Below are 12,579 nucleotides of genomic sequence, written 5' to 3'. Positions count from 1 at the left end.
CATTGGTCAACAAAATATTTTGGCAGACTCAGTACACAGTACAAGGAAACAAATCCACCATAATCATTAGAAAACATTAAGATAGATTTGGATTAAGGTTTGTGATATTTTATGTACTTTATTTTGAAAAACAGTCATGTCGGTGGGGTTATTCAGCCCTGTGTGTCTTCTGTCAGGCGACACTCAGTTTCATTCAAAATATTCACGATTACAACAGAATTTTATGAAGTCATTCAGCAGTTAGATGTATTTACATTTAGTCAAATGTTTAATCAAATCAGTTAAATTAAAAGTGATGCTAACTTACAGAGACAAAAGAGCGGCGGGAAAAACGTTTTGGCAGCGGTGGGATTCGAACCCACGCCCCCGAAGAGACTGGAGCCTTAATCCAGCGCCTTAGACCGCTCGGCCACGCTACCTGACAGCTCGCGAGAGGCACAAAACCATTAGATTAACATACAGTGTTTTCACATATTAAGTTAAAGAATAAAAACAACTTCAAAATAATTAGAATAATTAGTAAAGCATTAGCAGGCAGAATAGAAAAAACGACACCTCACATCTTACACCCTGATCAGACTGGGTTCATTAAAGGACGACATTCCACTAACAATACACGCAGATTAATTATATTAATTAGATTAATTATATTAATTAGACTGCCACCACAATCAACAAAAGGCCATTATCACCTCCTTAGATGCAGAAGAAATCTTTGATGGGGTACATTGGTATTTCTTCCTCACTACACCACCTCTCCTGGATAAAGACCTTGTACACCTCACCCAGTGCCTGTGTTGATCACACTTCTTCAAGGTTCAATCTTGAGAGAGGTACCAGGCAGGGGGGGTCCACTGTCACCACCTCTCTTCCACTAGCAGCAGCCATTAGACAGAACCATAACGCAAAACACCAAAAGCAAACGTAAGCCATACAATATGTGTTACTCTTGCTGCAAAAAGTCAAGACACAAGTCTTCAAAACAGCACCTCAAGTCCAAGTCGCAATGAAAGCAGGAGGTTGTTGGTGAAACTCTATTTTTCAACGGAAATGTTTGAAATGAAATTTCCCTCGAAATGTGATTTGATCAAGAGGTGACTTCCTCAGGTGCAGTGACAGGTAGGAGGCGTCAAGGAGGAGACACAGAATTTACTTTTTACTATTTAATATTAATTTGATTGATCAACAATATTAATTTATTTTCATGTCCATACAGTTTCCTGGAAGCTTGATGGAGCCCCACAGAGGTGCAACATGTGGTTCTAATGGTTAGAACTCCCCAGCACGTGTTACAACCTCTGAGTAACGGAGAGGGAAACTCAGCTCCGAGGAGAGACCAGCCAGTCCCCTCCTGTCCTTCTAGTCTCACGTGCATTTTGGACACAAGCGTGACAAACAAGAGGACAAGAGAGCAGCTCTCTAGTGACACCCAGCGGACAGAAAAATCACATTCAACCATCGGCGGTTCCCTGAGAAAACAAACTGATCTTTGGACGCACTTTCTGTTTGAGTCATGGAATACTTGAAACCAGAGGAAGATGGAGCCAGTGGCACATTTAATGTACATGTTATTCTAATGAATCAGCTTGTTGGTCCTAATATGGACAGAAAATGTAATTTCACAGACTTAACTTTGTAATTGAATAACCGGCTCTTAAACAGTGAACCATTTTCAGCTTTTATGTTCAATAACACATCTTACATCATAACCGCTTTGAAGTTTAACAAAATTTGACATCAGTTTGCATTGATCATTTCCTTTATGATTCACTTCAGCTGCTTTTCCAGGTTCAATCATTTTACATCCACCAATAAAGAAATGACCAAGAACCACATTGTAGGACTGTAGTGAGAAACTGGAGTTAGCAGAAGATACATGCAGATCCAAGGGCTGGAATAGAATGTGGCATTTAAAAAAGTGCTAAGTACTAAAAAGGATTTATGCAAAACTTAAAATTTAATCAAGTTAAACTTCATGAACTCAAAAGGTCACAGAGATCAAAATTGCAGTGATGGTAACTTCTGGAGGACGCATTTTACAGAACTTGTCCAAAGAAATTTGATAGAACTGATGAAATATGTATAACTTAATGCAGCTTTAATGTTTTACTCACCATTTTCATAGAAGTTAAGCATGAGTACAAGTAAACTAGCAGGTGGAAGTACAGAAATAAGTTGTTTGACAGACTAAACTAATTCCTGAAGCTCAATGAGAATCACACTGGGGGGGAAAAAAAACAAAACATCCACACCAAAGTACAAAAATGTGACTGTACCAGTCCAATCTTTTATTGATTCCACAGGTGAGTACAGGCTCTCAGTTCATGTCACTCCAGTGGTTTACCTAATGTTAAACATGCTCTGCAGCACATGCAGCTACACAAGACTGGTCAATATGGGATGAACCGATGTGTTGAACACGCACCATGTCCATCCGTCTTGTTTTGAGTGGGAGAGTGTCACTGGGAATAATAAAACCTAACATGTATACCATTCACACTGAAACAACCAGTTAACAGCTAAAAAACACCAAAAGCAAACAGCACGCTCCCAGTGTGAGCTTTATTGAAACACCACAAAAGCAATTTTCAACTGCAGCACCAGAAAAATATAGGCAAAACACAAGAAATGAGCTTCTCTGAAGCCACTTTTTTAAAAAATACCCAGGTGAGTAAATGCAAGCTCAACCATAAAAACTCCTAAAAAGGTGTTCTACTCTAAGACATTTAACAAGATGATGCAGACTTCGTCCTGAGATGGCACCGCAGAAAGATCCTCAGGTTATACAGTCTTCTGCTGGCCCTTCTTTCCAATCAGAGACTTGTGGATGTGTGGGATGACACCTGCAAGAAGGGCACCATGGAAGAGTTGTAAACGAGCAGCCCAAATCAGGATGAAACAAAAAACAACAACAACAAAAAGACCATATGTGAACACATTGCAAAAGGATAAAACAATGAAAGCAGTCAGTTTCTAAACACACACACTGAGGCTTAAGCTCGTCTCTTACCTCCACCAGCAATAGTGGCCTTGATGAGCGAGTCAAGCTCTTCATCTCCTCTGATAGCCAGCTGCAAGTGACGGGGCGTAATACGTTTCACTTTAAGGTCTTTCGATGCATTTCCTGCCAATTCCAGGACCTGAAATGGGAGCACAAGGCGTCAAACCTCTGGTTTGCGAGTGACAGAGCAGAGGGACGAGGAGTGGCTCCGACCTCGGCGGTGAGGTACTCGAGGATCGCCGCGCTGTACACCGCCGCGGTGGCTCCCACTCTGCCGTGACTCGTGGTTCTGGACTTCAGGTGTCTGTGGATACGGCCCACGGGGAACTGGGGCGACGCGGAAGGAAAACGGGCATTAAAACGGGGAAACGAAAGCGAAAACAAGACGAATAACCTTCGCGGCTCAATGAATGAGCGGGTTGTGCATACCTGCAGCCCGGCTCTCTGCGAGCGCGAAATAGCCTTGGTCTTGGTCTTCCCGGAGTCCTTTCCAGCTTTACCTCCAGCCTGAAAGACACCAGATTCCCCATCAGTGGGCAGTCGAAACCCAGTGGACTGGCGAGTGAGCAGCTTGCAGTTAGAAAACCGTCCGAGCCGATCAGCGTCTCCCGTCCGAGCAGTCGGTCGCTCGATGCGGCCAGCCACAAGTTAGCCCGCAAGCTAAGCTACGTAGCGGCTAATGCTAGCAGTGTTCGCGAGCTAGTCAAACAAACCAACCGCCGCTCAGTTATTGCCGGGGCCCAATATCCCCCGGCTCCGCTCGCAATGCACTGATAGAACGCCGTGACTAACAACGTGTACTCACCATGTTTCGAATCTGAGTTCACAAGCCGCTACCGAAAAATGGGCTTTCTCCTCCCGAGCACCGACTGTCGTTTGAACGGCTGTCTCCGCCCACAGCTCTGCTATATGTACTCCCGCCGTCATCCGGGTAGCGGCAGGTCGCACGTTAGCCAATCACACTCCAGTTCACGTCTTCGTGCCGTGACGACTCACCAATGAACGGCCAGGAACCCATCTGTGCGGGAAAATTCCAGTTTGAAGTCATAGACGGCAAAACCGTAGAATTATAGACGTATGTCAATAGGTAGAACAGTGGAGTGAAAGAATAATAATGTTGGCTTCGCTGAAAATCGCCCGCAGGCTTCCTGTGAATGTGTGTCAGTAGAGAGGAGCTTCAGCTTCGAGAACCTCATCAAGATTGACCTCAGGTCATCCAGGGACAGCATCGCCTCACTGGTCGCTGATTTGAGTGAGACTGTGATTTATAGTGTCGGTTGGTTTTCATTGATGAGCTTTAAATTAGATGTTGGTCGTAAAATGTTTACTTTATTTAAAGTAAACCTTTTTGAAAAGCAGTCAGCATCCATATTATTTCTTGTGGACTGGAAGATCGTTTGTTTGTTTTCCTTGTATGATAGGTTTTCTTTATCAGTTGAACTTGCCTGAGTGGCTCATCTTGCCCTACTTGATTTAAATGTGTGAGGCTGTCAGAGGACAATCCAAAGGATTAGAAATCTCTAATCGAATTAGAAGGCCCCAAAGCAACATTGTGCCTTGGGCCCCTATGAGGCTAGAAATGGCCCTCACTTACAATACATACATACCAAATGAAAATACATGAACAACTTTTACAGATATAAAAAACAACAACTATATTATTAGATAAGAACTACAATAACTGAATATATATCAAACAAGTTCATCATGGGGAAAAGCTGTAGACAAACTGCCTATAAACAATATTTTACTAATAATGATGAAAACACTAATTATTTGAATGACGTGGTTAATAAGTTCAACAGGTATTTTGTAAATGTGCTGAAGCTGGCAGAAGAAATCCATAGTCCTTTAGCTGACTGGTGGAATGAAACAGGAATTAATAGAAATCACAACTCAATGTTTGTCACAATAGAGGAGGAGAGAGAAATCGTATCGATATTGTAAACAATTGTAAAACCAAGATGTCAACGGACCGTGATGGTATCGATATGACAATGGTTCAACCACCGACACACAGCTGCAATCTCTTATTCCAAACTGGGAAATTTCCAAAAGAATTGAAACCTGCAAATGTCATTCCATCAATTGGAGACAGACGCCAATTCAATACTTTACAGGTCGTTTGTCTTCTCCCACGATTCCCCCCAAATCATAGAAATCATAGTGGACACATTTATTGACAAACACAAACTGCTGTCTGAAAGCCAATGTGGATTCAGAGTATAAAGATTAACATCACTGGACTTGTGTCAAATTTAGTAGAAGAAATCAGCGGCTCCATAAACAAAAAGAAATGCGTCATGAATGTTCAGTGAACAAAACTCATTCTTGTGTAGATACCTGACATGTGGACAATGTCATAAATATTAGAACTGGTGTTTTTGCTGACGTACAGGGGAGTTGTTAGAAACGCTCACGATGTAAACCACCAGTAAACCAGGAGAATTGTGGGAGTAGAGAAACTGATAAAAAAAAATTTAAAAATCATTAGATTTGCACAAAACAAAGTTTATGTTGTTTGATAAGCGTTAAAGGGAATAGCGGCTTATATGTTACAATGGAGAGTTTCAATGCAGAGAAAGTTAAAATTACATTTCTGAGTGTGGTGATTGATGACAAATTCTGCTGGAAACGCCACATTTAACATGCTCAAATTGAAATATCCAGAAGTAGTTCAGTCCTCGGCAAAGAAAAAAGTTTCCTAAAGGATAAAGCATGACGACGTATTGAATTAAATAATGTTCCTTTAATTTGCCATATTGAATTACTGTGTGTACGTTTTATGCAAATACAGGACACAAATAAAATAGAAAAGCAGGAACGAGTTTTTTGAAGGAAGCATTTGCAAAAGTGATATAAAGAAGTTTGCGAATCTGGGATAACCCATGAATGGACATGTGTCATCCTGCAGGGGGCAGTATTCGCTCCCAAACTCTGCATCCTTGATCGAAATTATATCTGCAAAGTTTATAACTCCTGTCAAACGATTATGATTTTGGATCTGATCACTCACTTTGGTTGTGTGGATTATTCTTGATTAATTACAATAAAATATTATTGTTTAAATCTATATTAATTATGCATGAGCAGACTCAAGAAAGAAGAGTCTATACGGTATAATGTATGCACTTAACATGTTTACTAAACACCTTTGACAGGCATCTTCAAAAGTACAACGTAGATGTGTCTTATTTCTGTTTTTTCAAAGTGCACCACACATTACAAATGTTGAGTTGGAGCTCATCAGGTCAGAACAACTACTACAACTACTACAACTTCCATCATGATGCAGATGAAGCACAAATCTATTAATCAATGAAACCCGATGACACTGATCAACTTGTTAAACTCCAAGCTTTTCTTACAGCTGCCACAATATCACATGTCAATGTTGCCACACTTACCTTGAAAAAGTAGTACGATTACTAGTTACTACTTGAAAAAGTAACTTAGTTACCTACTGATTGCTTGTTTTTACAGTAACTAAGTTAGATTACAAGTAAGTTTTTAGATACTTTCAGCAGTTTGCAACAACACCCCCCATCGTCTCAACATGAACTGGTTTTACCAAAAACTCAGTTCTGATCCTTGCCTGACTTCCTGCTGGTCCATATTTAACCTTTGACCTCCTGCTGGTCCATATTTAACCTTTGACCTCCTGCTGGTCCATATTTAACCTTTGACCTCCTGCTGGTTCATATTTAACCTTTGACCTCCTGCTGGTCCATATTTAACCTTTGATCTCCTGCTGGTCCATGTTTAACCTTTGACCTCCTGCTGGTTCATATTTAACCTTTGACCTCCTGCTGGTTCATATTTAATCTTTGAACTCCTGCTGGTACATATTTAACCTTTGACCTCCTGCTGGTTCATATTTAATCTTTGACCTCCTGCTGGTCCATGTTTAACATTTGACCTCCTGCTGGTTCATATTTAATCTTTGACCTCCTGCTGGTCCATGTTTAACATTTGACCTCCTGCTGGTTCATATTTAACCTTTGACCTCCTGCTGGTCCATGTTTAACATTTGACCTCCTGCTGGTTCATATTTAACCTTTGACCTCCTGCTGGTCCATGTTTAACATTTGACCTCCTGCTGGTTCATGTTTAACCTTTGACCTCCTGCTGGTCCATGTTTAACATTTGACCTCCTGCTGGTTCATATTTAACCTTTGACCTCCTGCTGGTCCATGTTTAACATTTGACCTCCTGCTGGTTCATATTTAACCTTTGACCTCCTGCTGGTCCATATTTAACATTTGACCTCCTGCTGGTCCATATTTAACCTTTGACCTCCTGCTGGTTTATATTTAACATTTGACCTCCTGCTGGTACATGTTTAACCTTTGATCTCCTGCTGGTCCATATTTAACCTTTGACCTCCTGCTGGTACATGTTTAACCTTTGACCTCAGCATTTAAGGAGCATTTTGATCAGTTCTGATCCTTGCCTGACTTCCTGCTGGTCCATATTTAACATTTGACCTCCTGCTGGTTTATATTTAACCTTTGACCTCCTGCTGGTTCATATTTAACCTTTGACCTCCTGCTGGTACATGTTTAACCTTTGACCTCCTGCTGGCACGTTTAACCTTTGACCTTCATTCTTTGTTGCATTTATTGCTGACTCGCTTTTATTATAAGAGTTATACTATTACAAGTATTTATTTACCCGGTGATGTAGTTGTAGTCTGTTGTTGCACTATTAATCTATTTATTTATTCCCACGTCCTGCTCTATGAGACCTTTTAATTGCCTCAAGGGGGAAATCAATTCTTTCATTGATTGATGGATGGATTGAAAAAAAGAGGGACTTCCAGCCAATATATGTTTTTACTCAGGAAAATTACAACAAAAGTGTAACATCTCTGCAGGTGTGTCATGATTGCAATATTAAGGTTTATTAATGATGTTTGTTTGGTTCTGATCCCTTTGCACCCCGTTTGCCACGGTACAGAACACATCGGGAGCCACAAAGCCCCCTGGCGCATACATACGCTAGTTCTGGGTTTTTAGATTCACGAGTGTGAGTGATGGGGCATTCAGTGTCATTCAGTTGTTGTGTAGATTCTGATTGATTCTGGTTAAGTGAATAATTGCTGCTGTCTGTGGCAGTGAGGTGAAGAAGTGAAGCAGCTTCATCATCATTGTTCCTCCACACATCTGCTGATAGGCAGCGACCATCGTCACTCTCGATACGCCTGCACACGCCGCTTTGCGCATACTGGTTGTTTTGTTGACTGGGTTTATAGAAATGTGGCAGAGGTCTTCAGACAAAGTGCCGACGCTCCTCTCAGCAACAGGAGAGGAGGAGATTCAGCAGGAGCTGTCACGGCGGGGAGCCGGTGCGTGGAGCTTGAACCCAGAAGCAGACCTCAAAGCAGAGAATTGGTTGCAAATGTCAGTTTTATTGTGCAAACAGGGAGAAGGGGAGCTGGGACGGTGCGGAGGGGTGCGGACGGTGCACCGGGAACGCAGCCCACAGTGCGGCGCAGGCGGGAGACCCAGCAGCAGAGGCGGTGCGCGGCACTCTGTGGGAAGAATGCGGACGGCGCACGGGGAAGGACGCTGCTGGACGCGCTGCGCGGACTGGGGAACGGCCGCAGGAACCGGGACTGGACTCGGGGAATCTCGGAACGCACCGCTTCTTGGACAGGAACGGGGACCCGGACTGTAGGGCACCTCGGAACGACCCAGGTACTCTCGGGCATCACGAAACCGTTGAAACGGACCCGGGGACTCTGGGGCATCTCGGAACGCACCTGGGGACTCTCGGGCCTCTCGGGCCTCTTGGACAGGAATCAGGGACTCTCGGGTATCTTGAGACCGTTGAAACGGACCCGGGGACTCTGGGGCATCTAGGACACGAACGGGGACCCGGGGTCTCTCCTCTCGGGCTTCTTGGACAGGAACCAGGGACTCTCGGGTATCTTGAGACCGTTGAAACGGACCCGGGGACTCTGGGGCATCTAGGACATGAATGGGGACCCACCCCGGGGAGGACACTCACTCCCCGGGGAGGACAATACAGACTCATCTGCGACAGCAGTCAACAGGAGACTAGCATCACGGACTGGAGACCAAACAATCCTCTGGCCCCGAACCCACCTCACTGCAGGGCTTAAGAGCTTGGAGCAATCAATTGCTTGATTGCCTGCAGGAGCGTCAATCAGGGCGGGTCCGGAGCTGGAGTGAGGTGTGTGAATCGTCACAGGAGCTGGACACTGCTGTTTGGAATGAGGACATTTTCCAGGGAGCTGCAGCAACTTCAACGTCCTCCTCGCCACTATTGTTGAATAATGACATTACGTAGCTGCGCTGTCACATGGTGTTCAACCCGCCTATGTTTGAGCGCACTCCCCGGAGTTGGTTCTGGGTGCATTTTGCCTTACAGTGTCGTTCTGGCCCGCCCCACTCCAGCATGTCCTGCAGTGGTACCGAGGCTCAAGGAGCTGCAGCAGAGGGACGAACAAGCTGCAGGTTGCGAGGTCTGGGCTGATCCAGTGTTTCAGAATGTCCCCACTCTGGGACCCGTGTTAATAAAAATAAGGTTTCGGGCTCCTCATATGCCGTGCTGTGTAGACGATCGGCCCAAAATGCTGCGTTTACATGAAAGGCCATTCTCATGCGGACAGGCCCAGAGACTGACTGTTCACACGGGACGGTTCTATCCTAAATTTGACTGAAGAGCGAAAAAAAAACCTCATTTTGGATTTTGTGTGCAGTCAAATGTTTGTCAAGACTTTCAGGCCAGGTTTAGCCTCATTTTTTAATTAAAATGTATTGATTGCACATTACTGAATGCAGACCAAGGAATGTAAATTGTAGAGCTGCAACCCGGTCTTTGAAATGTTCACAAATGGGATATTTCTGTCTGTTTTCTTCCATTTTGGCCAAGTGAGGAACTTAACATCGGACTGAGGGCCGCTGAAGTTTGCTTCAGCGGCCCTCAGTCCGATGTTAAGTTCCTCACTTGGCCCTCAGCTATCAAGGCCTTGAGAACCCCTATTTTACATGGAACAGTGTTCCCCTGTGGTTTAGACACGTCTTCTTTAAATGCTTTAAGAAAACGTGGGACGTGAGAGGAAGCGAGGAATTGAGGAAGAGGTCACAGGAAGACGAGAAGAGCAAAGGGCGTGAGAAGTTCTGGTGTCACAGCGTCTGTGGAGACTCAACGAAAGGGAAGAAAAAACTTTGCCGAGTGGGAAAATGCTGCGGAGTTGTTGAACTGGGTTCAGACATCATCAGTGGATCAGTAACATAAAGTAGTTCTGCTTTAGTAAAAGCTCAGGTTAGGTTTGGAACATTTATTACAATCATGGCCATTTTAAATGTGTCCTAAAGCAAAAACATACAAATACACACATGTGTTTGCTTAATTTTGTAATGCTAAATAGACAAGAAAATACTGTACAATATCTTATACAATATTGTGCAACATTCTAAATTTTTTTATTGCATGAGCCGGGCTTTTTTTTTTGCAATATTTCTGAAGTGTTGTTTTTTTATATAGACAATTGACCTAAATGTGCATTTTCATGAATTATTATTAGAATCCATGACACTATAGAACCTCAAAGGTTCTAATGCAAAACCTTTCAAATGTCATCCAAAGATATCTCAACAAGTGGACAGGGACAGATTAAAATGAGACATGACGTTTATTATTGTCGTCTCACTTCCTGTGATCAAAACATGAAAATTAATCTCATCATAAATTAAGAAAAAAAAGTTCATATAACTCGTAAAAACAAAGAAAAGGAAAAACATCCCCTAACAGCAGACGTCACAATGTGTCCCGGGTGGGGGGGTGGGGGTTGGGTGGAGGTGGGTGGGGGCTGGGGGTGGGGGGTGGGGGGTGTATTCATGGCTTCATTCTAATCTGATGGAACTGCAGTACATGGAGTGAATATGAGTACACACGGACACTTAATGGGTTTTACTCGCACCGTCAGTGTATGTAGTGAAAGTTAACCTCCACTCTAACACACACACACACACACACACACACACACACACACACACACACACACACACACACACACACACACACACACACACACACACACACACACACACACACACACACACACACACCCCATGCCTGGTCACAGCTGGGTGTCTGGTCTGAAAGGACATTGACAGATGGTCCAATGAGACACTGAGAGAGAGTGAGAGCAAGAGAGAGAGAGAGAGAGAGAGAGAGAGAGAGAGAGAGAGAGAGAGAGAGAGAGAGAGAGAGAGAGAGAGAGAGAGAGAGAGAGAGAGAGAGAGAGAGAGAGGAAACTAGGCCTAAAACTAAAGTATGGAGGGGAGGGGGCTATGCTAATGAACTCTGTGTGTGTGTGTGTGTGTGTGTGTGTGTGTGTGTGTGTGTGTGTGTGTGTGTGTGTGTGTGTGTGTGTGTGTGTGTGTGTGTGTGTGTGTGTGTGTGTGTGTGTGGGAGGGGAATCATCTGCTCCTCAATGAATGAAGGAATAACAATCAGGGTTCTAAAGCTCAGGGGAGTCCGAGGGGGACAATGAGCCTGCAGCGTTAAACACTTACTGAAGAGCCTCACTCTGTAATCCACAATATATCATTCATATTTTTTCATTGACTGAAGAAAGAAAAAATGTTCATCATTGTTTCACGTTTGTGAAACAGATTCAGTCCAAATGAATGTGGTCAGTTTGATTTAAAAAAGAAATGAAGTGGTGCCACGGTATTGGTTGAATTGCTGACATCACACATCTGAAATAATCTGGTCATTAAAGGTTGATCTGTTTTTATTTTTTTGCAAGGAAGTCAGACTCCCCCAATTACTTGATGATATGCGTTATTGTTGAAGGACAAACGTGAGATTGAATAGAGGAATTATCACCTGCTTCTGGATTAAAAATGAATCAATCGAAATGTGAAATATTATGCTTATGCCAAACAAATGTTGCATATGTTTATGACATCCCTGTTAAAAAGTGTTAAACATTTATGATTCTACATGCAAGGATATTTCAAAAAGTTAATTCTTTTTTTTTTTTTTTACTGTACTATCATGATTCCTTTGGGGCAATTTCTGGCTCTGAAGCAACGCTTAAACGCTTCGGATTCATTATGACATTTCATTCCACACAACATAGTCAAGGATGCTGGAGGTCTTCAGTTCTTACTGTCATGTAAATATAAGATCTCGTTTGTCTCTGTCATTATTACTGCCAATAATTTGTATTATATTTTCATAGAATTGTAAACATTGTTTCTGCAGTTTAGATTGTGAGCTGGAATTACTGATTAAAAAAAAAAATGTCTGTACACTAGAAACTTGAAATGAAGTTCAGTTTAACTTCAACTACTTTCATAAAGTATGATTCTTCTTCTTCTTCTTCTTCTTCTTCTTCTTCTTCTTCTTCTTCTTCTTCTTCTTCTTCTTCTTCTTCTTCTTCTTCTTCTTCTTCTTCTTCTTCTTCTTCTTCTTCTTCTTCTTCTTCTTCTTCTTCTTCTTCTTCTTCTTCTTCTTCTTCTTCTTCTTCTTCTTCTTCTTCTTCTTCTTCTTCTTCTTCTTCTTCTTCTTCTTCTTCTTCTTCTTCTTCTTCTTCT

At 42.7% G+C, this 12,579-nt stretch overlaps 1 protein-coding gene across 1 annotated transcript; it reads right to left on the bottom strand.

The window, feature by feature from the left end:
- Positions 1–2,011: 2,011 nt before the first annotated feature.
- Positions 2,012–3,877, bottom strand: LOC308147103 (histone H2A.Z). Its single transcript, XM_080519182.1, has 5 exons — positions 3,807–3,877; positions 3,431–3,508; positions 3,215–3,328; positions 3,011–3,140; positions 2,012–2,843 (listed from the first exon to the last, which is right to left on the bottom strand). Exons 1-5 carry the CDS (start codon positions 3,807–3,809, stop codon positions 2,782–2,784), a joined length of 387 nt encoding a protein of 128 aa, XP_080375308.1. The 5' UTR covers positions 3,810–3,877; the 3' UTR covers positions 2,012–2,781.
- Positions 3,878–12,579: the final 8,702 nt, after the last annotated feature.

The sequence above is a fragment of the Blennius ocellaris genome, assembly GCF_963422515.1.
Source record: "Blennius ocellaris genome assembly, chromosome: 23".
Lineage (NCBI taxonomy): Eukaryota > Metazoa > Chordata > Actinopteri > Blenniiformes > Blenniidae > Blennius > Blennius ocellaris.
This window is presented reverse-complemented; position numbering and strand designations above follow the sequence as displayed.

Coding starts and splice junctions, on each gene's coding strand:
- LOC308147103 (XM_080519182.1), bottom strand. Junction 3,329..3,430: donor CGCAGAGAGCCGGGCTGCAG/GTATGCACAACC, acceptor GCGTCGCCCCAG/TTCCCCGTGGGCCGTATCCA. Junction 2,844..3,010: donor GGCCACTATTGCTGGTGGAG/GTAAGAGACGAG, acceptor CCCTTCTTGCAG/GTGTCATCCCACACATCCAC.